The 27,530-nt window shown below is 41.8% G+C and overlaps 1 protein-coding gene across 2 annotated transcripts in view; it reads left to right on the forward strand.

The window, feature by feature from the left end:
• Window positions 1–27,530, forward strand: part of DOCK5 (dedicator of cytokinesis 5) — a 241,877-nt gene that overhangs the window by 138,672 nt on the left and 75,675 nt on the right. For both annotated transcript variants that reach the window (XM_033228969.1, XM_033228960.1), the window contains exons 14-23: window positions 2,707–2,831; window positions 5,542–5,640; window positions 6,974–7,046; window positions 10,468–10,571; window positions 11,553–11,736; window positions 18,427–18,524; window positions 18,787–18,876; window positions 20,279–20,379; window positions 22,387–22,521; window positions 27,285–27,396. In XM_033228969.1, the coding sequence (XP_033084860.1) occupies window positions 2,707–2,831; window positions 5,542–5,640; window positions 6,974–7,046; window positions 10,468–10,571; window positions 11,553–11,736; window positions 18,427–18,524; window positions 18,787–18,876; window positions 20,279–20,379; window positions 22,387–22,521; window positions 27,285–27,396 (1,121 nt within the window). The remainder of the gene's footprint in view (window positions 1–2,706; window positions 2,832–5,541; window positions 5,641–6,973; window positions 7,047–10,467; window positions 10,572–11,552; window positions 11,737–18,426; window positions 18,525–18,786; window positions 18,877–20,278; window positions 20,380–22,386; window positions 22,522–27,284; window positions 27,397–27,530) is intronic.

Consider the following 27,530-nt stretch of genomic DNA (forward strand, 5'->3'; position numbering starts at 1 on the left):
CCCATCATCCATCCATCCATCCACCCACCCGGCCACCCATCCATCCATCCATCCATCCACCCACCCATCATCCATCCATCCATCCACCCACCCACCCATCATCCATCCATCCATCCACCACCCACCCACCCACCCACCCATCCATCCATCCATCCATCCACCCACCCATTCATCCATCCACCCACCCACCCACCCACCCATCCGCCCGCCCACCCATCCACCCACCCATCCACCCACCCATCCATCCATCCACCCACCCACCTACCCATCCACTCATCCATCCACCCACCTATCCATCCACTGCACAAGCAAGAAGCCAGAAAGTTACCCTTGATACCTTCCTTTCCTTTACAGCTCACATAAATTAGATAAGACCTGTCAGCGTTACCTTTGAAAGGACTCTCAAATCACTCTTTCCCTTCTCTCCATCTCCATTGCCACCACCCGAGTTGGAGCTACGATGGCCTCTTCCCTGGATAACTGCCATAACTTCCTACCTGGTTTTCATGTTTCCGCTCTCTCTTTGCTCATTTTCTCTTCTTCGTACTGCATCCAAATGTTCTGTTTCATAAGCACACCTGATCTCACCCCACTCCTCTCTCACTGAAAACATCTTACTGACTTTCATTTATGTGAAACCCCGTCTCTACTAAAAATACAAAAAACTAGCCGGGCGAGGTGGTGGGCGCCTGTAGTCCCAGCTACTCGGGAGGCTGAGGCAGGAGAATGGCGTAAACCCGGGAGGCGGAGCTTGCAGTGAGCTGAGATCCGGCCACTGCGCTCCAGCCTGGGCGACAGAGCGAGACTCCGTCTCAAAAGAAAAAAAAAAAAAAAAAAAAAAAAATTCTTAATTTGCCCACCAGCCTCAGGGGCATCTGGCTTACTTCTGTCTCTACAACCTCATCTCACACCAGAACACCCCCTCACTGTGAGAATGTCACTCAGGTTGTCTCCTACCTCTGGGCCTTTGCACAGGCCACTCTCCCTGACCGTGCTAACAGCTGAAAGGAAAGATTCCCATACCCCGCAGACGAGGTCAGCACCTGGTATTGTGCATTCACAGAGCCTGGCATGTTCCTCCATTGGTAATGGTGGGTTTACTTGTGCAGATTATTTGACTGGTGCTTCTCTCCTGCACTAGACTGTAACCTGAGTTGGGGCAAGGATGGTGAGTGGCTCACCATCGACACCCAGACACCCAGCACATGCCTGCTGCAGAGTAGGAGCTCAAGCACTTTTTAAAATGAATATTACCGCCATCATGTGATTATACCATAATTTATTCCACTAGTTCCCTGTGCTTGGAAATTTAGACTGTTTCCACGTTTCCACTTTTATAAACACCACAGTGAATATCCTTACAGATAAATTATTGCCCACATTTTTAATACTTTGAGACAAATATTACCAGTGGAATTGCCGTATTGAGACTTTTGACACATTTTCAGTTTCTCCATTGACAAAGAGTGTGTCAAGTAAGATTTCAAACTGTGCTGTGTGAATAAGCCCCTTTTTCTTCATCCTCAGCAAGTGTAAGCAGTATCTTATTTTTTTCCAGTTGGGGAAATGATCAAAATGATCACTGCTCTAAATATGCACTCCTGTGTTCTTATAGTATTAAAAGGTTTTGTTTTTTACATTGGGAGGCAGTTTAATATAGTGCAGGTGTTGGAATCATTTTTTCAATAGTTTTTTCATCTAGGAGTTTAATATACTTTACATTTATTCCAAGTTTCCTTTATGTACTTCAATAACATTTAATATTTTTCTTTAATATGTGGGCCACACATTTATTAATTAAATTTCTTTTGCTGGGTAATGAAGAAGAAACGAGCAGAAAGCATTCTTTCATTGATAAAATCAAGTAAACTGATTTAAAGAAATGTAAAGTACTCTAGGCTGGGCATAGTGGCTCACACCTGTAATCCCAGCAGTTTGGGAGGCTGAGGTGGGCAGATTGCTTGAGTCCAGGAGTTTGAGACCAGTCTGGGCAACATAGTGAGACCCCTTCTCTACAAAAAATACAAAACATTAGCCAGGCATGGTGGTGTGTGCCTGTAATCCCAGCTACTTGGGAGGCTAAGGTGAGAGGATCACTTGAGCCCAACAGGCCGATGTTGCAGTGAGCCAAGATTGCACCACCACACTCCAACCTGGGCAACAGAGCAAGATCATGTATCAAAAAAGAAAAGAAAAACATACTCTATAGGCTTTCAGAAGGTCTATCTCATCAGGTTGTTCTATAGATTAACAAGTTAGTTTGTAATTGATTACATTAATACATATAAGACATTTTGACCAGTGCCTGGCATAGCATATATTAAGCACTCAATAGACAGTTGCCTTCATTATTATCAGATGTATTCAAAATATCACGGTCTCCAAGGCACTATTGAAAAACGATCTGCCACTGTAACCTAATGATATATAATACATATTTATTATTAGACAGAAATTTTTAATAGAGAAAGAATTACTACTTAATTTTCTATAAAACCACAGTGTAAAGACATCTTGGTATGCATGGAAAGGTAAAATGAGATAAGCTGAAGACAGCAAATGCATATGAAAGCCTCTTGTCAAATGAGTAGTTCAGTATAAAACCAGAACATTTCATATCGTCTTTATCTTTTGTGTCATATGACATTGTGAAACTTAGAATGACTTCTCTCAGCAACACTCACAGCATGCTTGGTCATATTGCAGGAGATGTTCGGAATGACATCTATGTCACCCTGATCCATGGCGAATTTGACAAAGGGAAGAAGAAGACGCCAAAGAATGTGGAGGTGACGATGTCTGTGCACGATGAGGAAGGCAAGCTGTTGGAGGTGCGCAGTGTGGCTCAGAAATCCTGCTGTCATCACATCCATCTTTACAATCACCATAGACTTTTGGCCGTATTTTAATTCTTCGCATCAGGATGGGTTTGGTTTTTCCTGAGAAAAGAAATACAAAGACTGTTAAATTTATGATTAGCAATGAGCAGTTTCACTAAGGAAGCTATCTAGACTCTTATTTTTATATTTCTCCTGTGCTAAGAAATAGCTTCAGCCCCTAATGATTTTATGTGTAAGCTTCCAATGCAGAGGTTATTTATCATTTTCAACTTATTTTGCCACTTTCAAGCTTGATCAGTTACTCTGAGGCTTTAGCTAAGTGGCCTGGTTGCTCGAATAGCATCAGAAAGCACATTTCCTTCCCTGGGTGAGCCGAACCAAAGAACATGCGCTCATCAGAGACTGAAACTGGAAGATCCCTTGGGTAGGCATCTGCTACCACTGCTCTTTAGTGGTTTTTTTGTTTGTTTGTTTTGTTTTGTTTTTTTTGAGACAGAGTCCCGCTCTGTTGCCCAGGCTGGAGTGCAGTGGTGCGATCTCCGCTCACTGCAAACTCTGCCTCCTGGGTTCACACCATTCTCCTGCCTCAGCCTCCTGAGTAGCTGGGACTGCAGGCGCCCGCCACCACGCCCGGCTAGTTTTTTTGTATTTTTAGGAGAGACGGGGTTTCACCGTGTTAGCCAGGATAGTCTCGATCTTCTGACCTCGTGATCTGCCCACCTCAGCCTCCCAAAGTGTTGAGATTACAGGCGTGAGCCACCGCGCCCAGCCTGCTCTTTAGTTTTAATGAACAGGAAACTGTAAGAAACTTTAAAAGGAAGAGTTATTTTCTCTGGAAACACAGGTGTTAGTGGCAGAGCTGGGAGGGTATCCAAGTATCCTGAATTCAAGTCCAGAGTTCCTCCAGCTCTGGCAGCTTTTCTTTCTTTTTTTTTTTTTTTTTTTTTTTTTTTTTTTTTTGATGGACTCTCGCACTGTCGCCCAGGCTGGAGTGCAGTGGCACAATCTCTGCTTGCTGCAATCTCTGCCTCCCAGGTTCAACCAATTCTCCTGCCTCAGCCTCCCAAGTAGCTGAGATTACAGGTACCCGCCACCACACTCAACTAATTTTTTTGTATTTTTAGTAGAGACGGGGTTTCACTATGTTAGCCAGGCTGGGTTCAAACTCCTGACCTCGTGATCTGCTCACCTCAGCCTCCCAAAGTGCTAGAATTACAGGCGTGAGCCACCATGTGCAGCCTGCGTTGTTTTGCTTTGCTTTCCTCTTTCTTTTCTTTTTTTTTCTTTCTTTCCTCTCCTTTCCCTTCCCTTCACTTCCCTCCCCTCCCCTCCCCTCCTTTCCCCTGCCTTCCCCTCTTCTCCCTCTGCCTCCTCTCCCCCTCTCCCTCCCCTTCTTCTATTTTCTTTTCCATTTTCTTTCCTTCTTTTTTTTTTTTTTTTCACGTTAAGACAAGATCTAAAGCAGGTATCTGCCAGCTTTCTGCCCACATAAAGAAGTGAGTCCTGATTCTGACATCAAAGAGGATAGGCAGGAGGTGGTCACAGGAGGCTGCATGACCTCTGCTGAACTCCAGCTCTTCTCGTTTGAGCCGTAGTTACCTGCTTTGATAACCAAGGACCAAGCACTTGATTGACTTGACTCACAGAGTGTCGTGTTGCAGAGTTGTTTGAGGCTACAATGAAATACAATTTCATCACTTCCCATGGATGTTACAATCTATTAAGGAAGCAGATAGCCAGGCAGTTCACTAAGTCAAGTCATATTCTGCATGAGAGGGAGAAACTGAATGCTGTGAGCCACTGTATGAGAGTGCTTTATTTGTGTTGTTGGTAAGAGCAGATGAACTCATTTCAAGTAGACACCTTCTCCTGTTGGTCGTTTTGTTTGATAGTGCCCCACCAAGGGCTGGTTCTACTGAGCTAAGTGGTTCATGACCAGGAAAAGATGCAGCCCTGAGTTTGAGTGAATATGCTGTGCCAATACCCCAAGTCCCTAAAACAGAATGTAGACAGGAAAGAGAAATGCTTTTCTGCAAACAGTGGCGCGTCTGCATTTGTCACCTAACTTCTCATCATCGTCATGTTTCCTGAGAGAGAAAAGAGGAAAGAATCAGAGGAGAATGCATGCCTGGGGAGGGAAGAGAAAATACAAGTTACGGCCGGGCGTGGTGGCTCAAGCCTGTAATCCCAGCACTTTGGGAGGCCGAGACGGGCGGATCACGAGGTCAGGAGATCGAGACCATCCTGGCTAACACGGTGAAACCCCGTCTCTACTAAAAATACAAAAACTAGCCGGGCGAGGTGGCGGGCGCCTGTAGTCCCAGCTACTCGGGAGGCTGAGGCAGGAGAATGGCATAAACCCGGGGGGCGGAGCTTGCAGTGAGCGGAGATCAGGCCACTGCACTCCAGTCCGGGCGACAGAGCGAGACTCCGCCTCAAAAAAAAAAAAAAAAAAAAAAAAGTACGAGTTACAGGAAAGAAGAATATTTAGGCAGTGCTGGGTTCCTTAACTGCTACCAAATTGATATTATAGACCCTTGAATAAAGTGATAGAAATTCATTCTCTGTTCTTCATTCCCCCAAACTTAATCAGCCAATCAGTGGATGTGTTTTGGGGTAAGGGGCTTGTGCATAGTATATGGGGTCCTCTTCCTTTTCTAAACAAAATTATTCCCTTCTAATTTTTTCCTTCCATCCGAAGAAAGCAATTCACCCTGGTGCTGGATATGAAGGCATTTCAGAATACAAATCAGTAGTCTATTACCAAGTCAAGCAGCCCTGTTGGTATGAGACTGTCAAGGTGAGAATGAGTCATTTGCAACCCCTGTTATCTGTTAAACCTCAGTTAGATTCCTATCTTCTGTTTACCCCCAAATTATTCCTACTTTATTTTGAAATTTTTAGATACGTTGCCTATGGTGTGCAGTAAGAAACGAATCGGTAATTATAATTCTGTATTAAGAGCATTTATCATTAAGAAACTTAGTATTCTTCAATAATGTTCTCATTCATAAATGTATGGGAATTTGAATAGCAAAGCTGGTGGTTGACGTGATGGATATAATAGACTGCCAAGACGGTACAAAACCAAACAGAAAAATTCACACTGTGCAAACAGTTTCCTAACATTTTTTTCTTCTTGGCCTCTCACCAAGTGTTCTGGGCCTCTTTTCAACTTCAATATGTGTATTACACGTTCCAAAGTGCTTTTCAGATCAGTCATCTCCTTTGAGCCCCACAAGGGCTCTGCAACTAGAACAAGCAGGTGTTGTAACACCGTCTTTCTGATTAGGTACTGAGGTTCAAAGTTCAGTGACTTCCTAGGATCCTAGAGCTGACTGGTATCAGGGCCCGAACTAGAGTCCACTTCTTCTGAATCCTAGGCTCCATCAGCTCTTTCTGGTTGTCGAAGTCACACGAGTTCTTCATGGAAAAAGAAAAATTTGTTTTAATTGCATTCGTATATCTCAATTTAGAATTAACCATTTTCAACAGTTTTATATAGTTCATATGTTTTGAATGATGCTGTTGATAGAAATTTATATTGTGCTTTTTAAAACTACTTATCTCAGTGCATATAAATTCTTCAGATATGTATTTTAGATACTTGCATGAAGTTTCATTGTATAATCATGCCGTAATTTAACTGCACACCACAAATCTCTGCTCATTTGAGTGCCCCAAGGCCCTGTTTCTTCTCTCCCCTGTAGATATGTAAGCAACAGCAAGCTGCTTTATGAGCTCTAATTATTACCTTTCCCCCTCTTTATGGAATAATTAGGTCTTATAGATCCAATCATTACTATATTTACACACATCTTGCAGTCTGAAAGGTCCTGTATAGACCTCAAAGTACCAGTATTCCCCCTCTGAAGTTTTACTGTTTCTTACTTCAGAAAATGCTAGAAATTCACAGTATCTCTATACTCGGAATCTATGATAAACAGCAAGATGATCTGAGATTCTTTTGATTTGAAAATAGCTCAGTCTCCTTTGAATGAAACCTATACCAAGTCTCACTCTCTAGTAATTTGTGCTGTGGAAAGTATAAAATTGAGCCTAATTCCATGAAATAAACCATGCATGTGAAGTACTTTGTGTCTGTAAACTATTAATTTCTTACTATGACACAGGTATCCATTGCTATAGAAGAGGTCACACGCTGCCATATAAGATTTACCTTCCGACACAGGTCATCTCAGGAATGTAAGTATTAAGAGGTCTGTGACATATTTTCACTTAAAAAAAATTTGCTCTTTCTTGACAACCCTCTTGTGAATCTGGAGAACAAGATATTTGGAAACCAGAGACTTGGCAACTTTCTTTTGTAACTCACTGGTGCTAAGGAAATCAGCATAATGTATTTTGCTCGGCTTGCAAGGTCTGTGTTATCACTCTATATTAGGATTTCCTCAAAATGTGTTTTATGAACATTAATATTCTCAAAGACAGCAGTCCTCAATCTTTGGCACCCAGAGACTGGTTTCGTGAAAGCCAATTTTTCCAAGGACCAGGAGCAGGGGATGGTTTCAGGGTAACTCAAGCACATTACATTTGTTGTTTTCTTTATTCTTTTTTTTTTTTTTTGAGACGGAGTCTCGCTTTGTCGCCCAGGCTGGAGTGCAGTGGCCGGATCTCAGCTCACTGCAAGCTCCGCCCCCCGGGTTTACGCCATTCTCCTGCCTCAGCGTCCCAAATAGCTGGGACTACAGGCGCCCGCCACCTCGCCCAGCTAGTTTTTTGTATTTTTTAGTAGAGACAGGGTTTCACCATGTTAGCCAGGATGGTGTCAATCTCCTGACCTCGTGATCCGCCCGTCTCGGCCTCCCAAAGTGCTGGGATTACAGGCTTGAGCCACTGTGCCGGGCCTGTTTTCTTTATTCTTATTACATTGTACTATATAATGAAATAATTATACAACTCACCATAGTGTATAATCAGTGGGAGCCCTGAGCTTGTTTTCCTGCAACTAGACAGTTCAGATCATCAGGCATTAGATTTGAACAAGGAGTGTGCAACCTAGATCCCTTGCATGCACAGGTCACAATAGCATTCAGCTCCTGTGAGAATCTAACGCTGCTGCTGATCCAACAGGAGGCAGAGCTCAGGTGGTAATACGAGCAGTGGGGAGCAGCTGTAAAGACAGATGGAGCTTTGCTTGCTGGTCCGCCACTTACCTCCTGCTGTGTAGCCCAGTTCCTAACAGGCCACAGACTGGTACGGGTTCATGGCCTGGGGTTTGAGGTCCCCTGCTCTAAGATGCTACTAGATGCTCTGTAACAAAAAGTGTTGTGTTTCACAATCAAATAGGTGTAGAAAAGGCTATATATACCTTGTATCTCCCTCCTAGACGTTCACAATGCATGTTGCCATGTTGCAGTAGCAAGAAAACTGTTTAGTCACTTGTCTCCCCAAATTATCATTTTTCTCATGAAAAAACTGTTTCACGTCTTAGGTCACAGTTCTTGAAATGGCTGCACTAAAGTGTGAGCAGAGAAGAAAACTGATTGTTTTCAGACTGATCACAAAATTTCTGGAAGCTTCTTATTCTCATTTAGCACTGCATAAAAATGTAACTCCTCCTTCCAAAAATGCATGTGTTGAACACCATCTACACAGCAGGCTGTAGGTGAGGCCCTGGTCTATGACAGCCAGCTGGACACTGCCACATAGAGTCTTTGTCGTCTGGTTAGGAAGATAAATGAAAAAAGTGGGTGATTATGTACAGAATAGTATGATGTGTATATTACAAGGGGCAAAGACTTGTAATGGATACGTAGCACAGTACCTTACCCAGTCTGGGGGATTTATGCATATAACTTCCTACATCTTAACTGAGACTTGAAGGAGAGTAGAAATTAGCCCAGTGAAGGGTGGCAGGAGAAATATGTTTGGAGAACCACAATGAGTTCAGTAAGGCTAAAGCAGGACCAGTGGAGCAATAATAGTATCAGGTTGAATCGTGTGAAATTGCCATTTTTTAGGTCTAAATGGCCAAATATCAGCCATTTCGTATGGTTCTGCATAGCTAACAATGATCGATTAACAATTAACGAAGATCAAGTTCGCATGAAACATTATGTGAGGCTGGGCGCAGTGGCTCATGCCTGTAATCCCAGCACTTTGGGAGGCCGAGGCGGGCGGATCACGAGGTCACGAGACCGAAACCATCCTGGCTAACATGGAAACCCTGTCTCTACTAAAAATACAAAAAATTAGCCGGGCGTGGTGACGGGTGCCTGCAGTCCCAAGTACTCAGGAGGCTGAGGCAGGAGAATGGTGTGAACCCGGGAGGTGGAGCTTGCAGTGAGCTGAGATCACACCACTGCACTCCAGCCTGGGCCACAGAGCAAGACTCCGTCTCAAAAAAAAAAAAAAAAAACAAATATTATGTGAAGCTATATTGTGCATGGTCCTGTTTAGTATCCACAATAATATAATAAGGTACATTCTACTTTTATCTACATTTTTACATAAAGCAACTAAGGCACAGAGAGGCTAGGTACTTGCCCGTAGTCACAAGGCTAGCATATGACCAGGCTAGGTTAGCACCCAGGCAGTCTGATTCTAGCTAGGCTGGAGCCAGGTCACAAAGGCTGAAAATGCTTTTCAACCATGTTAAGGAGGTGCAATTCAAGGGTGGTTTCTGGTTTTGAGATTTTGGGAGGGGTTGGTCTATGTTCATAACAGCTTTACCCATAGTACTCCAACACTAGAATAGCCTAAATCCCCATCAGTAGGAGAATGGATAAACAAATTGAGGTAAAATCATACAATGGATGACTGCTCCACCAGTGTGGGGACCCGAGCGTCACAGCAGACCACAGAGCCATGCCTATGATGAGAACAGGCCACAGGTTACCCAGTCAGAGCCACTGAAGCAGGGGACCCAGTGAGTTCAGAGACTGGCTCCGAAGACCAAGAGAGAGGTGCTCTGCCTCCTCATGAAGCCGCACCCTCCTTCCAGCCGCCACAGGGCATACAGATCTTCTTTCCTGGCACTGGAGCTGGTATTCTGGGGAGGAAGGGGGAAGAAACCTTGGGCAGCACCGTAAACCCTAGAGTAGAATAAATATCTTGCAGAGCCTGTTTTAGAGCAACATAAATTGAGATCTCTCATTCAAGTGTTTTGAAGCAGGGTGATTGACATGATTGGATTGGACTTGGGAAACCTCATTCCAGCGTAGAGAATGAGTTGGCTGGGAGAGCCTAGAGACAGAGAGGGGCATTGGGAATGTCCTGTAGAAATAAAGAAAAGAGGTGAGGTTGGCCTGAAGTCAGGAAGGGACAGCAAGACAGCAAGAGAGAGAAGAGACAGGCCCCAGAGCTATTTAGGTCATGGAGTTGACATGGGGTGGAGTTGGTGTCAACACCCACATTTCCGATTTGGATGACTGGGTAGATACTGGTCTCATTTATTAGGGGATGTAGGAAGAGGAGAGCATACTTGGGGGTGCCAGGCAGTTTCATTGGCACACGGTACGTGTCTTATTGCATTTTGCTCAATTGTGCTTATTAGAATATGGTTGAACGCCACACCCCCAAGCAAAATGTGAAATCATCTGTCATAGCCATCGCCTCCTGGTGTCTTTCTGCACTGCTCAGACATGTCTTTCTGCTTTTTCAGCCAGAGATAAATCAGAGCGAGCATTTGGGGTGGCCTTCGTGAAGCTGATGAACCCGGATGGCACCACTCTGCAGGATGGGAGGCACGATCTGGTGGTTTATAAGGTGGTGCTAACAGAAAATGGCTGAGAAAAATATTTACTCCCTTTCAAATGGCGTTTAAGGCTCCTTTCACATTTATTTGTACAAACATCAAACCCTTCTAGAGCTATCTGTACTTGCCCATTAAAATCTAGAAACTCGGAAGGCTCTGGGCCCTCCAGCTTTGTGGTTTCCCACCTCCTTTCTGGAGAGAGTGAGTTGCATTATTACTGAGTCTTCTAAGGAGGCTCTCACCCTCTCCTGCAAATGGTTTTCCCTAGCAGGGAATGGTAAGGGGTCGGCCTCTCATCATCTGCTCTTTGCGTCCTGCATGGCACGTGGACAGGTGCACCGTTGGGCTTCAGTAGCATGTGATGGATGTGGTTTTCCTGTCACCATGAGCCACATACCATTTCTCTGCTCTGGGGGCCTTACTTCCTTCCTTGAGAGTTTTGTCTTTGTTCTTCTCTTCCAACTGGTACTGAGCTCCCACTTCTACTGAGATTTTAGAGTATAAAGTAGATGCTGGAAGATCTCATTTATCCAACAATATCTGGAGGTTTCCCCACAGTTGGCTGCTCTTTTGAGATTCATCTACGAGTATTTTTTCTTAACCTCTTAGTTTATGAATCATTTTGGAAGGGATGGGAAGCTATTTCTTCTTCCATCAACCATCAACCCAATAAAGTATAATTGTCCCCATTTAGAGACTGAAGAAAATGAAATTTAACCTTATTCTGCAATGTATTTATTTTCTCTAACGGAGACTAGGATATTCTGGTTTTTAGTTCACAACTTACTCTGTTACCATTCAATCATGAAATTATTTCTGGGCTCAATGTTTGCAGAGAGATACCATCGTATCTCAGAGTTGGAAGGGATCTTCAGGATAATTTGATAAAACCACGCTTCTCATGCTGGAAATGCATGACAGAAAAATTGTTTTTATTTGCATATAAGAGATGTTGGCCATCATTTGGTGTTCCTAACATGCTTCCTTTTTAGGGTGACAACAAAAAAATGGAAGATGCTAAATTCTACCTGACCCTGCCTGGGACCAAGATGGAGATGGAAGAAAAAGAGCTTCAAGCATCCAAAAACCTGGTCACTTTCACCCCAAGCAAGGATAGCACTAAAGACAGCTTTCAGATTGCCACCCTCATCTGCTCCACAAAGCTCACCCAGAACGGTAGGATGGTGAATACATTGACACAAATAAGCTTCCTGCTCAGCCTTCCTGAGCTCCTTGGTTAGGCTCACAGGGCTGGACCATATGGGGCTGAGTCTTATAAGGTAGGATGTTGGCCAGTTGGATTCTGCTCTCTGCTTTTCAAGTGGTATTCTGGGTAGAACTGATCACATTGCACAGCTTCTTTGGAAGTTTCATTGTCCACTTTAAAGCAGGATGAAAAACATTTTAGAATTTTAATATCATAAAACCTATAAGTGTATTTATTAACAGCAACTGTAAAATTCAAAAGCCATATGTTCCCTGATAGTGCATTCTGTATAGTATATGCAGGAAGAGATGTTGGTAATAAGGGGAGGAGCCTGACAAAGAAGTATAATCAGTCTCCTGTCCAAACGGTATGGCAGGGCTTCCTGTTTGAGTTCTGTCTTTCCCTCGTATATTCTTCTCTTCCCCATTTTTTCCCAAGCAGTCAGGGATTATCATAAATTCAGCTGAATAGTTCAAAGAGGGCTTCATTTGGTTTTTCCTTCAAATCTCTGATATCAATTTTAACCTCTCTTGTGTAGATTATGGCATTTGATAGCCAATATCAACTTCTTATTTATTTAACTTAAGTGATGTGTAAGGAGCCCTACTGGATGTAGTAAACCAAGAAGGAGCTGCCTAGGGGACTTGCGCTAGAAATTCTATCTCCCATATGCTGTGTAGAGACTGGTGCCTTGGCCTTGTAGACAGTTAGAGTGAGGTACAGGCAAGAGCTCTGCCGTAAGGGGTGCAAAGATAGACAAAACAGTGTACTTATAGGGTAAACCCAGGTATCAGATCCCTGATCTTTAGAAGGGCTCAGTATTAGGTTTGTTTTGACAAATCATGGTTGACAAAAAAAATAAGGATTGCATTTCAACTTGGACGAGTGGCTAGACTCAACAGAGTGAAGTTTAGGGCTAATCGATATGTGCAAATAAAAGCATGCTCACTAAAAATGAAGCCAGAAACATAGAAGATGTGACAGAACCATCAGCAACATACCCTTGTTATGGACAAAGTGAATCTATTAACAATTAACTGCTGGTAGGTTAATGGGTGCAATATTTATGGAGGATAATTTAAAAGGCATATCAAGGATTTTAAACGTCTTCACACCCTTTGAGCCTGTGATTTGACTCCTGGAAGCGGAGCTTAAAGTAGTACAAAGTAAACAATGAGAGATGTGCACGAAGATTTATGAACAACGATGTTATTTCCCTCTTATTTGTAACAGAGAAATACTGGAAACCACCCAAATGTCTGATAGTTGGGATCAGTTTAACCACATTTTATAATTAAGTGACGAAATATATGCAGCTGCTAAATATGGTATTTCAAAACATAGTGAAGGCCACAGTGAACTTTTTAACACTGTACACAGTATGATCCCAGTTTTATTTGGGTATATGTGAGCAATCTGCAGCCAGATTACCTGGCTTCAAATCCCAGCTCTGCCACTTATTAGCTGTTTCATCTTGGGCAAGTGACTTGATATCTCTGTGAACTGGTTTCCTTGTCTTTAAAATGGGAGCAATAATAGTATCTATTTCAAAGAATGCAGTAAATTAAAATAAAAACAAAATAGCATTCGATCTATATAGTGAACACTGTAATGTCAGCTATCACGATCATCATTTTTTGTACACAGGAAAAGACGAATAGGATCAACTCAAAGTTTGATAATTCTTGTTTTCTTTACTCTTTTTGGTATTTTCCAAATTTTTAACTATGAAATGTCAAAATGTTATTCTTTGAACTAAGTATGGTAGTATAGTATATAAAGCATTAATATTTTAAAACTGTCAAGGGATATTTAAAAGGGATAACACTTACACTTACTGAACATCTAGTAGATAATCCTTTCTGGATTACAAATCAAAGAGGAATAAAGAAAACAAGAATAAAAGTTTGTGAAATTACTAGTAATGAAAAGCAAAAGGAATTTCTGTTAGCGATAACCATGTTGTTACATTGTTTGTTATCTCCATGTCAAAAATGCAGAGTTTCCTGACAAGTTGCAGTTCTCAATGTAGACCTTTCATTTGCTGGTATACCTATTTCACCCCAGCTTCTGAATGTTCTTAACTAGCCTGTACTATCTTGATACGGTAGCCCCCAGACCTATGTAGCTTGTAAAATTTCAATTAATTAAAATTGGAGAGTGGGGCGATTCAGAAGTTGGACAAAAGGTACAAAAGTTCCACTAGACAAGAGGGTAAGTTCAAGCGATCTGTTATATATCCTCGTGGCTATAGTTAATCATATAGTATATACTTGAAAATTGCTAAGAGAGTAGATTTTAAGTGTTCTCACCACCAAAAAATAAGTAATGTGTATGTTAATTACCTTGATTTACCCTTCCACAATGTGTGTGTGTGTATCAAAATATCATGTTGTGCACTGTAAATACATACAATTTTTGTTAATTAAATTTTATTAATAAAAACAAAGTATAAATCAGTCCGCTAGTTGCCCTAGTCACATTTCAAGCACTCTGGTCTCCTGCAGCTGCTAACTTTTGTGTTGGGCAGATGGATATACATTTCCATCATCACAGAATGTTCCTTTGGATGACACTGTATGCTTTACTTGGTCATCCTTATTCCTGATGTTTTGATTTAAAAAAAGACAAACTCATCATAACACATACAAAAAAAGTCAGAAGTAATATCTTATTGCAAAGAAGGTTTAAAAAGGCAAGCCTCGTCTGAATCAGAGAGGAGTGACCTGCCATCCAAATGGACCGAGAGCAGGGAGAGGGACCAGGGGACAGAGAGGGAAAGACAGAGATTTGACAAAGGCATCGCAAGCATCAGGGAAAATGGGGTATTCCAGGGACAAGTGATTGTAGATTATTCATGCATTTGCTTTTTTCTGACTTGATGGAAATTATAAAGAATGAATTTGACTTAATAAAAGGCCGAAGAGCATTAATAAGTCATCGGCTAACTCTGAGGGCGTTGACTGAGTAGAGAGGGTAGCTGTGTTCTCACTGAGAGGGTGAGCAAAGGCATTCCTCCTTCGCCTGAGGAGAGCTATTCAGACTCAAAAGGTTAAAAGCCACTGGAGTTTTAACAGAGAGATCTTGGAGACTCTTTTTTGTTTACTTGATTTGTTTTTTCGATACTAAAACAGACCAATTTGTGTTGGATCATTGGTTTCTGGGCCCAGTGGAAGGTAAGAATAGGTTTGTTTTTCCAGGAAAAAGAGAGGAATGTGCAGGTCCCCAGAGGTATGTGGCCTTGGGCCAGGAGGTTCATACTCGTCAGTCATTTCACCCTGCAGCACCAACTTTGCCATGATCATTTCCAGCTTATTGACCAGAAAATTGAGTTTTAAAGTGGCAACAAATCTTTCTTAAGCTCTTAAGCGGTGGACTTGGATTTTGAAAACAGCTCTTTGGAGCTCCAAACAGTTTACAGTTTGTCGTTTTGCAGTTAGAGTTTCCAAGATCGGTTTGTTACAAACTCCAGTGACTTAACCTTTTGAGTCTGAATAGCTTTGTCGTACTTCCCTTTTTAAAAGTATGTGTTCTTAAATTCTCTTCCTAGGGTAGAAGGCAATTACTACCCTAAATGTGGGGATTCTCATGCCCTTGTTTCTCTTTATTAGTTTTGCCATATCTGTGTCCCTTAAAGTATATTGTTTCATTTTGCATTGTTTTTATTTTTTATAAATAAATTAAATTATTAGTCTCTTAGTTGCCCTAGCCACATTTCAAGTGTTCAGTAATCTCCTGCAGCTGGTGACTTTTGCATGCCACCTTACTTATTTTTCAGTGGTGAGAACACTTGAATCTATTCTCTTAGCAATTTTCATGTATACAGTATTGTACAGCCTACAGTATTAATGTAGTTAATAATTGAACTAATTGAAGTCTTGTGTCCTGTGTGAATTCTTGTGTAACTTTCGCATTACTGAACTCAGCATTACTGAAGATGTGAAGTATCCAGAATTCTTACACATTTCTGACGAGAATGTAAAATGGGAACAGTGACTTTGGATAATATTTAATATGGCTGAAGATATTCTTCCTGATGCCCCAGAAATCCCACCTTAGTTTTCTACGCTAGAGAAGCTGCTCTACCTGTATACCGGGAGACGAATGAGAATGTTCGTAGCAGAATTGCTTATGGTAGAAAAAAACTAGAAACAGCCCAAGTGTTTATCAGCAGCAGAGTGGATAAACAAATTGTGTACACCCATACAATTGAATAGACACTGCCCGGCAAGAAAAAAAATTAGAGCTACATGGATAAACCTGTATATATCTTAGAAACACAGCAAGCCTGGGGCTCTTTCTGTAACCCTGTGTCACTGCTTTCCTGGTCCTAAGACCTAACAGTTCACCAGATGCCAAAATATTTTCCTATGTGAGCCGTGATCTGGCATGCGGGTATCACTAGGAAATAAACCTCTGGGATGATATTTGGGTACTTTGTCGGGGCTGAAGCTGCTGGGTGAATATTCACCCCTGGTGAAGGGACTAAATCGTTTTCCTCCAGCGGCTATGAGTGAAGTGATGGAACGAGCAACACCTTTGACTAGACTGTGGCAAAAGTCAGAGCTGGAGAATATGGAAGTGGACGGTGCCTAGTGGAAGGCCTAGCACTGCACCTATGTTAATTACCTGCTGAATGAATGAATACATTAATGACTGGGTTAAGCGTATTACCAGCTTCGTTAGAGTTACTGGTTCCCTTTCCATTCATTCATTTATTCCTTCATCAGACATGTATTGAACACCTAATAGATGTCTACTATTATGGTGAGATAAAAGAATGAACACTGTATGGTTCCTGCCTTCAAATGGCTCAAAACTATGGGAAGAGTCAAGGAGACACCAAATACATCTTACCAAATACATAGTATTTCTGGCAAAGGGAAGAATATACACAAAGACACACATATTTCAGAACCTGCCATGGTTGAGCTGTGGTGATTGGATTTCTCTGACTGCTAAAGGGTAAAAGAGAATGGTGGTGGTTGGGGTGTGCTGGAGTGACATAGGTGAGGCCTTATTACATTCTCTGTGTGGCATTGGAAGTTTATTCTGTAGACACAAGGAATCCTTAGGCATTAGGTTTTGGCGGTTTCCCTGGGCCTAAACAATAGGCAAACTGATAAACACCCTCATGAAGCACTTTGACTATTTATGAAAAATACACATGTGTAATGACTTATATATTTCTACGAATTCATTGATTGAAAAATAACAGCCAGGTGCCCTGGCTCCCACCTGTAATTCCTTTGGGAGGCACTTTGGGAGGCCAAAGCAGGAGGCTTGCGTGAAGCTCAGGAGTTCAAGACCAACCTGGGCAACATGGCGAAAGCCCATCTCTACAAAAAATACAAAATTAGCCAGGTGTGGTGGTGCACCTGTAGTCCCAGCTACTCTGGAGGCTGAGGTGAGAGGAATACTTGATCCCAGGAGGCGGAGGTTGCAATGAGCCGAGATTGCGAGATTGCACCACTGCGCGAGATTGTACTTCTGCACCCCAGCCTGGGTGTCAGAGCAAGACCTTATCTCTCTCAAAAAAAAAAAAAAAGTATGTATTGCTACATTTACTAGATAATGCTCTGAATAGAAATAGTAGCTTGATGTACTAAACTAGGTGGTAATACAGTCACAGTCCAGATAACTGCAGTTTCTCTGTGACACTTTTATATTTCTTAATAGAGACAGGGTCTCTCCATATTGCTCAGGCTGGTCTTGAACTCCTGAACTCAAGTAATCCTCATGTCTTAGCTTCCTAAAGTGTTGGGATTACAGGCATTAGCTACTGCGCCCAGCCTCTTTGACATTTTTAATAGCTCAACATTTATTAAAGCTGTAAGTGGCTTAAAGTTTCAAAATTCTCCATTGTAAGTCAAAAAATGCCTTAATATTTTTATCCCAGACTTATCCTAAGGGCTATGAATCTGTTCCACCTTTTTTTTGAAGTAGCCACCTGTCTGATTTGCTTGTCTATTTCTTCAAAGAACTCTGGGGAAAACAGTATGATAGAATAGCAAGGAGTTGGTTTTTCAAATCAGATAAATATGTAATAAAATTCCATTTCTACCTCTCGTAAGACATGTAATTTAACTTCACAAAGCCTCGGTTTCCTCATCTAAAAGATGGAAAAAATAAAATCTGTGTGGTCATGATGTTGAGATAAATTAATGTATATATATATACACACACACACGTACACGTGCACGCGCGCACACACACACACACATATATATGGAGAGAGAGAGAGAGAGATGCACACGTACCTATGTTTCTTCTTTCCCTCTGAATCCACCCAGACATAGGTAGTGATAAGGGACAAGTTAAGTAAGGCAGCAAATTAAAAGTAGGAAGGTTACATAAGCGTGCTTTTTAGCTTTACTTCTAATGAGCATGATGTTATTACTTGAGAAATGTTAGTTGCAGTCAGATATTCTTTTAAGTTCTTATGCATTAATAGTTAATTTTTTTCTCTTTGAAGAATGAAAGAGGACCACAAGGTTTTCCCCGACTTAGATGGGAGATAGTAAAAGAATACATAGGCATCTTGAATTAGACACTATTAAGAGCAATTACCTGTTCTAGAGAAGTCTTTAGCTATGTCCTGAAATGGTCTGGGTTGTTCTGTCTCACCTGTGTCTAATGTTTGTGGTTGTTCTTCCTAGTTGACCTGTTAGGTTTGTTAAATTGGCGTTCCAACTCCCAGAACATTAAACACAACCTAAAGAAGTTAATGGAAGTGGATGGAGGAGAGATTGTTAAGGTATGTTTATATATTCATAGTTAGAAAACATACATACATACATACGTACATATATCTATTATGCCAATTATACCTAATTGGTTCAACATTTAAAATTAAACCATTCATTGTAAATGTAAAACTTATCTACGTTGTTAAACAAGTGTGCCAGTTTTTAAAAAAATGCTATTTTAAACCTCTTTGATTTAAACCTAGTAGTCCCCAGATTGCTATGGTATCTATGAAAGCATCAAAATAACCTCTCTGTTTTTCTTATCTTCAGTTTTTGCAAGATACACTAGATGCACTTTTTAACATAATGATGGAAATGTCAGACAGTGAAACCTATGACTTCCTTGTGTTTGATGCACTGGTAAGCAGTTAAACATATTAACTAGTGTTTATTGCTGCAACTTTATAGTTTTCAATATTATGCTATTGTGAGTGATTGTGTGAATATCTTCTCGCATAAGTATTTGTTTCCATCTCTCTGGTTATTGTGTTAGGCTGAATTCCTAGAATTACAATTAGAAACAATGACTTATATTTCAGGCCTTTATTTGTTTGTTTCCTGTTAGATCTCACTTTTTGATATGCTCTTTCTTATTAGAGAAAATAAGATGTTTTATTTTTATTGGAAATCAGGAATCATTTTAACTCACATTACCATTGTCTGGAGGATTGTTACATGTTGTGTGTGTGTGTGCACTGGTGTGTTTATGCAAGGGAGACTGAATTCACAAGTCAGAGGTGAATCTGAGCCTCATTAGGCAGAATATTCAACCCAGCAGACAATTGAGTTTGTCACACAAAGCACTTAAACCTTCAACCCATTGCAAGAATTGAAATCAGAATAGGGATAAGCGATATCAGAATCTGGGAAGGCCAGAGGTGAGGGTGGAGGGGAAGAAGCTGAAAGGCCCCAAAGCAAGCATCATTTTCACCTTGGTGGGGTGAAAGTTCAGGACAGAATTTTTCCTGAATGCCGCAGCTGAGGAGGAAGGTCAGTTGCAGCTTTAGGGGATTCACCAGCTTGAAGAAACTAGTCAGTTTAAGAAATAATCAGAATATTAAAGCTACGGTTTAAGATAAAGAAAACACCACCTAGTTGAGATCCAACTGGTTGGACTCAGGTTTATGGGAGAGAGAGACGGTGGTTATGGATGCTGTGGGACAAGGAAACAGATTCCTGAGGGACAGAGCAGCTGGCAGTGGGCATAGATGGGAATCCCAAATGCCCATTGCTTTTGACCCCTCTGTCTTAAGCAGGGCAGTGTGGTTAATTTTAGGCCATGTGCCTGATAGCAGTGCAAGGGAATATACAAGGGGTAATTAGGAGATGACACTCTGGTGAAGTTGTTATTGGAGGCACTCATAGTGTACCCAGGAGAAAAATGTCGTGGAATGTTTCATTAGCTACATCCTTGGATTAGAGAAAACCCCTTTCCAGAACCTCCTTCCTCCTGCCCCTTAGGTTACCTGGGCACCGACTCCCCTGTCTTTGAGTTACCTGGTCAGCTCCCTGAGGCCAGGGATTCTGGCTTGAATTGGTTTCTTCACAGCATTTAGCACAGTGCCTGACATGTAGTAGTCTCTCTATTTATGTTAAATAAATACAATCCTCAACACTTGACATCAGCTCTGGAATGGTAGAGTGGGAATGCAGCAGAAAAGATCCAGGGAGAAAAGAAGGCACCGAGATGTTAAAATCCAGCTTGTTGACAGAATCCTTGGGATTGTGCAGTGCTGCTATTTCTGTTTTTCACTTTTGGCAGGTATTTATTATTTCACTGATAGGAGACATCAAGTTCCAGCATTTTAATCCTGTACTTGAAACCTACATTTACAAGCACTTCAGTGCCACTTTGGCATATGTGTAAGTATGATCTGAGGGAACTGTGTGTTGTTGGATCTTTGGATTTGTACTTTTAGGGCTGGATTGTTGAGAAATGAGAGGGACCTGTGTTCAGTAAATGTGCCTGGTAAGGCAGAACTCTATTCTAAGCTTCTTGGTGGAAAAAGGGAACCATCTAAATATTCTAACTGTGGAAAGGGGGCTAAGATCAGGGCCTTCCTTCTGGATGAGGTGAAATCTCCTTAAGAATCCAGAGTAGGCCAGGCATTGTTGCTCATACCTGCAGTCCCAGCACTTTGTGGGGCTAAGGCAGGAGGATTACTTGAGGCCAGGAATTCAAGACCAGCCTAGGCAACATAATGAGAACCTGTCTTTACAAAAAATTAAAAAGTTAGCCGGGTGTGGTGGCACACACCTGTGGTCCTAGCTACTTGAGAGCCTTAGGCAAGAGGATTGCTTAAACCTGTGGAGGTCAAGGTTGCGGTGAGCTGTGATCATGCCACTACATTCCAGCCTGAGCGACAGAGCAAGACCCTGTATCTAAAAACGAAAATTTAAAAAAAAAAAAAAAAATCAAGAGCAAAATTAATGACAAATGACCCAACTCAGGATCTTAGAGGTTGGATGTCAGTGAGATTGGCCCGGGGAATCAAGGAGATCAAACCATGAATTAAACAAGACCAAGTTTGATAGAAGAAAAGGTCGTGCCCTCAACCCTGTACCGCAGATGCTTTCTTTTGCATAAGAGGCAGTGGTCTCTACCTTTTCCATAGTGCAGCCTGCCTTCTATCATTGGTTTATGGGCTCCTGACTAAGGAAAACAACTAAAGTCCACTCCATATTCCTCCCCAGAGCGCTCACCATGGCACTGTATGTGCCTGGCACACCCACCCCGTTGCCTTCCAGTTATTGTGCAGAATGTGATAAATAGTGATAGGAATGTAGCTGGATTGGTCGATGATCTTCTCATGACAGTGGCTTAGGCCACATCATGTAGATTGCTGCCCAGTGACCTGTCAGCAAGTACACCAGTGACGGTGGCTGTTCCACCCAGGAGCCTCACATCCAGGTGGGTGGTAGCTATACATGAGGAAATCCCATCACTGTGATCAAACCGAGCCAAATACAGCACTCCAGGTGGTAGTAGTCTGGGTTTACTTGCAAGACTCGATCAATTCTATATGTTTCCTTTTTTAAAAATAATAATTAAGCCAGGTGCTTGAACCCGGGAGGCAGAGATCACGCCACTGCACTCCTGCCTGGGCGACAGAGCGAAACTCCCTCTAAATAATAATAATAATAACTGTTATTATAGTTACTATATATATATAACATAATTATAATAATAATATTATTATAGGAAAGCTCAAAGATTCCCAGAAGGAAAGTTTAAGATTAAAATATCAGTGCCCTCCAAAGTCTAAGGGATAGCACAAAATGAAGGCCATTCCTAGCCCAAAAACTCTAGAAAGACACAAAGAGCAACCTAAAACCCCAGAACAGTTTTATCTGTTGAATGCTTAGAACCATGAATGTTCTGGAGAGTCAGGCTGAGCTCCTTTTTCTTCACTCCATGAAGTTTCTATCAGGCTCCATATTGATGGATCCCAAGGGATTGGGGCAGAATAAAAGGAATTAGGCTTCTTTTAAGTCAACTCCTGTAGGCAGGCATAATCCCTCCTTTATGGGAGCATCTGAAGATGTCAGAATTGCATACAAGAGATTAAAATATCCTAGCAATTTGGGTCACTTCAACCATTTCATTTCATAACCCTCCTGTTTAATCCCACAAAGGGAAAGAAACCTTTTCTAGTATTTCTCAGCAGAAGGGTAGTTCCAAACCTAGATGGCAGATGAGGAAACTTAATTGGAAAAGAGTTAATTTTGCTGTTCAGGGCATATTCTAGAAGATATAATTAGTTATGACTTCTACTTCCAGCATGCCACGTTCCCCTCTTAGATAAGTTACCCAAGCCTCAGAGTATCCTGTTGCTCATCAGCTTCATTTTTCTTTCTCATTCTTTTAAGGAAACTCTCCAAGGTACTGAACTTCTACGTGGCTAATGCGGATGACTCCAGCAAGACTGAATTGCTTTTTGCTGCGTTGAAAGCCTTGAAGTACTTGTTTAGATTCATCATCCAATCTCGAGTGCTCTACTTGAGGTAATATTAACTGCAGTGAAGATGTTTAGATTATCAGCCGTCACTCTGTGTAGTTTTTCCCTGACTCTGCACACTGGTGTTCAGCTCTGTGAGCAGTTAGCTCTTAGAATTGCCTTATTTCAGAGCTGCAGGGCTGAAGATGGAGGTGGGCTATGTCTCTGTTGGAGAAGACTCTTGAGAAGTTCAGCAAAATTCTGGGGCAGTAATGACCTCAGGATTTGGGGAAGCAGGTTCCTCTGGCAAGATTGTACCTAATACAGCTGATGACTTCATGACAATATTGGGTGTGCAAATCTAGGATCATGATCTGCTGTCACTAGCAGAAGAAGCAGTCATCTCGGGGGAGATGTTTCCTGAGATGAGTGTTTCCTTGTTGACACTGTGCTTAGCTACCTGGGCAGCTAAGCACTAAAGATAGGATTATTCCCCGTTTGGTTTTCTAGCATAACAGTTCCATCAAAAATAGAAGAAACCACAAAAGAGCACGTACCTTTGCAGGGAACACTCACAACCCCAGTGACTTTCCTGCCCTTCAGAAATAGCCGTATTTCCCAACTGTTAAAATGTGTTTCTAAGGAAAAAATAAAAGGTTTGTAGATTTAAGCATATGTATTTTTAAAAGAAACTTTGTTTATTGAAAAAAATAAAATTAAAGGCAAACAACCTGCAAAAAGGTTGCATATAGTACAGATGAAAGGTTAATAGCTTTTCTCAGTTAAAGCTTTTATAAATCAATAAAAGAATGATAAATTGCCAAAATAGAAAACAAAAACGGTAATTTACAAAAGAAAAATTTAAATGGTCAATACATTAAAAAAAATTTCATACTATCAAAAGAATTTTGATACACACACATGCACACACACCATCTTTTACCTATACATTTGAAAAAGATTAAAAATCTTTGTCCTTTGATGATATTGGGCAAAAATTGGCCCTGTATTTCAATTTTGATGCTAATGGAGATATAAATTCTTCAGGATAGAAATAGACAGTATGAATAAAAACAAAAAAGAAAAAATTTAAGGAAAGGAAAAAGTGTCACATTTGTCCAGTAATACTTCACAAAAAAAAATCTATCAGATATGACAAAAATGAACGTGCAAGTATGTACATTCAGTCATTTCAAATGTAGGGTATGTTAATGAGGAAAGAGGACCATGATAGATTCTTTTTTTTTTTTTTTTTTTTGAGACAGGGTCTCACTCTGTCCCCCAGGCTGGAGTGCAGTGGTGTGATCTCGGCTCACTGCAACCTCCACCTCCACCTCACAGGTTCAAGCGATTCTCCTGCTGCAGCCTCCCGAGTAGCTGGGACTATAGGCGCATACCACCATGGCCAGCTAATTTTTTCGAGATGGGGTTTCACCTGTTAGCCAGGATGGTCTCCATCTCCTGACCTCATGATCCCCCCACCTCGGCCTCCCAAAGTGCTGGGATTACAGACGTGAGCCACTGCTCCTGGCCCGATAGATTCTTAAATGATAAAACAAATGTGTAAAGCATGAGTACAGTATGATCTTCCTTTTAAAATAATACAGATTTGAACTATGTATAGTGAAGAAGACTGGATAGATAACATGCTAAAGTGGTTTTTGTGTTGTTGTTTCTTTAGAGTTTTTTAGGGTTTTTTGTTTTTGTTTTTGAAACAGGGTCTGGCTCTGTCGCCCAGGCGAGAGTGCAGTGGCACGATCTCAGGTCACTGCACTTTGCTTCCCAGGCTCAAGCAATCCTTCCACCTCAGCCCCCCAAGTAGCTGGGACCAAAGGTGTGCACCACCACACCCAGCTAATTTTTATATTTTATGTACAGACAGGGTCTCTGTGTGTCACCCAGTCTGGTCTCAAACTCCTGGGCTCAAGGGACCTGCACATCTCCGCCTCCCAAAGTGCTGGAATTACAGGCGTGAGCCACCATGCCCAGTCTGAAATATCAATAGTGCAAAAACTTCGGGTGACAGGCTTGTAATTTTTTTCATTCTTTATATTTTTATTCTTTTAGCATTTTAGTTATATTTATTATTATATTTTTATTTGCTTTTTTAGTATTCTTTTTGATTTTTAAATGAATATATACTTTTCTAATTGTTTTTTAAAAATGTTTAATGACTTTAAAACCCATCTGGCTGAATGACCATTCCACCTTCCCAGATGGAAGTGAGCAGTATTTTCCGCACACATAATGTATGCACAGTCTCTGGATTTGCTTTCTTTTCAGAAGGTCTTCTTTTGGCAGGGCATGGTGGCTCATGCCTGTAATCCCAGCACTTTGGGAGGCCGAGGTGGGTGGATCACAAGGTCAGGAGTTCGAGACAGCCTGGCCAATATGGTGAAACCCCGTCTCTACTAAAAATACAAAAATTAGCCAGGTGTGGTGGTGGGCACCTGTAGTCCCCGCTACTCGGGAGGCTGAGACAGGAGAATCACTTGAACCCAAGAGGCAGAGGTTGTAGTGAGCCGAGATTGCACCATTGCACTCCAGCCTGGGTGACACAGCAAGACTCCATCTCAAAAAAAAAAGAAAGAAGGTCTTCTTTTAAAGTTGGTTCATTATATTTTCCAGTTACGGTACATTTCCATATATTGAGAATGGTTGGGGCATGGAGTGTTCTACCAACGGAACATCCTCTTACCCAAAAGTTTGTTTATATAGTAAACCCTGATGTCCAAAAATCAGTATCACCTTTAAACTACAGAAAGAAAACCTGAATGTGAAATTAAAATGTATTTTCTTATGGATGGTTCACTAGTTCATTTCCTCCTCATTTGTCAAAGCACATCAGAGTCCTCATTCTAGATACCAGATAGGACAGTAAAGGATGGTGAGTGTGGGAAATGAAAGATTAGGGCGACAGAGGACCCATGAAATTGACTAGGAGAGTTGCTTCGTTGCACCTCATCTGTGATGGCCTGCGTGTGGTTGCTTTTCCCTTATATGTTATTAAAGAAGAACCTGAGCTGGGGAAGAGACTGGCAATGTGCGTCCTCTGGTTGCTTAGATTTAATGACCACTTCAGTGCACTGGCCATGTCTGGAGGCTGCAGTGGAATGTCACCTGGTCCCCGGTCCTCCTGTTGCCTTCATCAGAGCTTAAATCTCTCTTATGAGCTCATTACCTGGCTGGAGTTCACCTCAATCAGCAAAACACCAAGAAGAAATTGTAAATTGCCCCAAATAGGATGTTGAGAAGCTTGATCTTAATCCCTCAGCTCCCTATCATTAGTACTTAAAAAAAAAAAAATTAAGTCACCCACATAGAGTGCCAAGTGTTCTGCATTGGTGCAGGGCTTTTGTAGCATATGTGACCAGGCTCCCACTTTGATGGCGTGTGTGTGTTCCATGGAGTTCAGGGAGGCAAGGAGTAAAGAAATCACCCTGTAAATGAGGGCGGTGTTGGAGTGGTGGAGCCAACAGAGAAGGCTGCCTGAGCTGAACTGAGTGGCGGAGGAGGTAGTATCATGTGAGCTAAGACTGAAAGATGAAGAAGCGGCCTCCAGAGATGTCAGGAAAGGGTTAGTGGAAGCAGGACCTGCCCCAGGCAGGGACCTATGGGGCACCAAGTGTGGATGCGTGAGGAGTAACGAGAATCCAGTGTCAGGAGAGAGAGCGGGAGTGGCCAACAAATAATAAATGATGTGGGGCCTTGTAGGCCATAGTGAGGAGCTTGGATTTTATTCCAGGTGTAGTGGGAAGCCACTGGGGGACGACTAGAGAAGTAATAAAATCTGGCTTATGTTTTAAATGATTATCTCATCTCCCACATGGAAAATGGATTATCGAAGGCTAAAGGTAGAAGCCAGTGACCACTTTTAAGAGGCCATTGTGGTTCAAGTGTGAGATACTCTAGCCCCATCTCAGAGGCAGAGGGAGAGAATGGACTGATTCGAGCTCGTAGGATTTCCTGTTGGGTTTGATGGGGCGATGAGAGAAAGGGAAGAAGCATAGATAACATCTAGGTTTGGGGTGGATCTAGGTTCGAGGTGGTGCTATTTGCTGACATTTGGAATACTTAGAGTTGAGCAGGGAAATCAAGTGAGTTCTGTTGTAGGTGTGTTAATTTTTAGATACTTTGGGGACTAAATTGCAAATAAAGTTCTTTTCTAGTTCTGTAAAATGGATGAATTGAGAATTACCATTAACCCTCTGATTAACTATCTCAGTGAAGTTCACATTCTTTGGGTACTGTGGGTATAGGTGAATGGAGGAGACGAATTTAAACATATGTGTGTGTTTGAGTGTGTGCATGACATTCTGAATTCAAGCCATCCTATTCTTGACCAGTTAGTGGTGAAATTACCACCTATTATATGTGCATATGCACTTTCATTTGGGACTTTTGTGTTTCTTGGAAAGTGCTCAAATATCTCCTGATTTCTACTTAAGAGAAAGAACCCACTTTTGAGTTGACGGACAGATCTTTTGAAGACATGTATAGTACTTCAATGAAGGCAAGCACGTATCAGTGAAGACTACAGGGTCTTGTCCTGGAAGGCCCTTGTGATAGAGCAGGCCAGCATCAGCATGGGCAGTTCAGTGGCTAGACTGGAACAAATGGTTTTGTAGGCTGGGCTGGGGATCAGAGCCTTTCTGGGTTGAGCAGCTTCTCTAACCCATTGCCCGAAACTTCAGATGACTGGGGCTTGATTAGGTGAGTCAGAATGATTAGGGGGATACAGTGAAGGAGAAGTCGGGGAGGCAACAAATCTATTTTAAAATTTCTTTTAACAATAGAAAGTCCAACTGCTTTTCTCTTTTTCCTGTTAAGATTTTATGGCCAGAGCAAAGATGGAGATGAGTTTAATGATTCAATCCGCCAGTTATTTCTTGCTTTCAATATGCTGATGGACAGGCCTCTGGAGGAAGCCGTCAAAATCAAGGTCAGCCTGGCGTCATCATGGGTAACTCTTCTTAGGCTGTGGTAACGATGTTTTGGGACCAGTTCGAATTGGCCATATCATGGGGGAGAAACAGAATAAATCATGGTTCCTGGATAGCTTATGAATTTTAGTAT

The sequence above is a fragment of the Trachypithecus francoisi genome, unplaced genomic scaffold (assembly GCF_009764315.1).
Source record: "Trachypithecus francoisi isolate TF-2019V2 unplaced genomic scaffold, Tfra_2.0 Contig01440, whole genome shotgun sequence".
NCBI lineage: Eukaryota > Metazoa > Chordata > Mammalia > Primates > Cercopithecidae > Trachypithecus > Trachypithecus francoisi.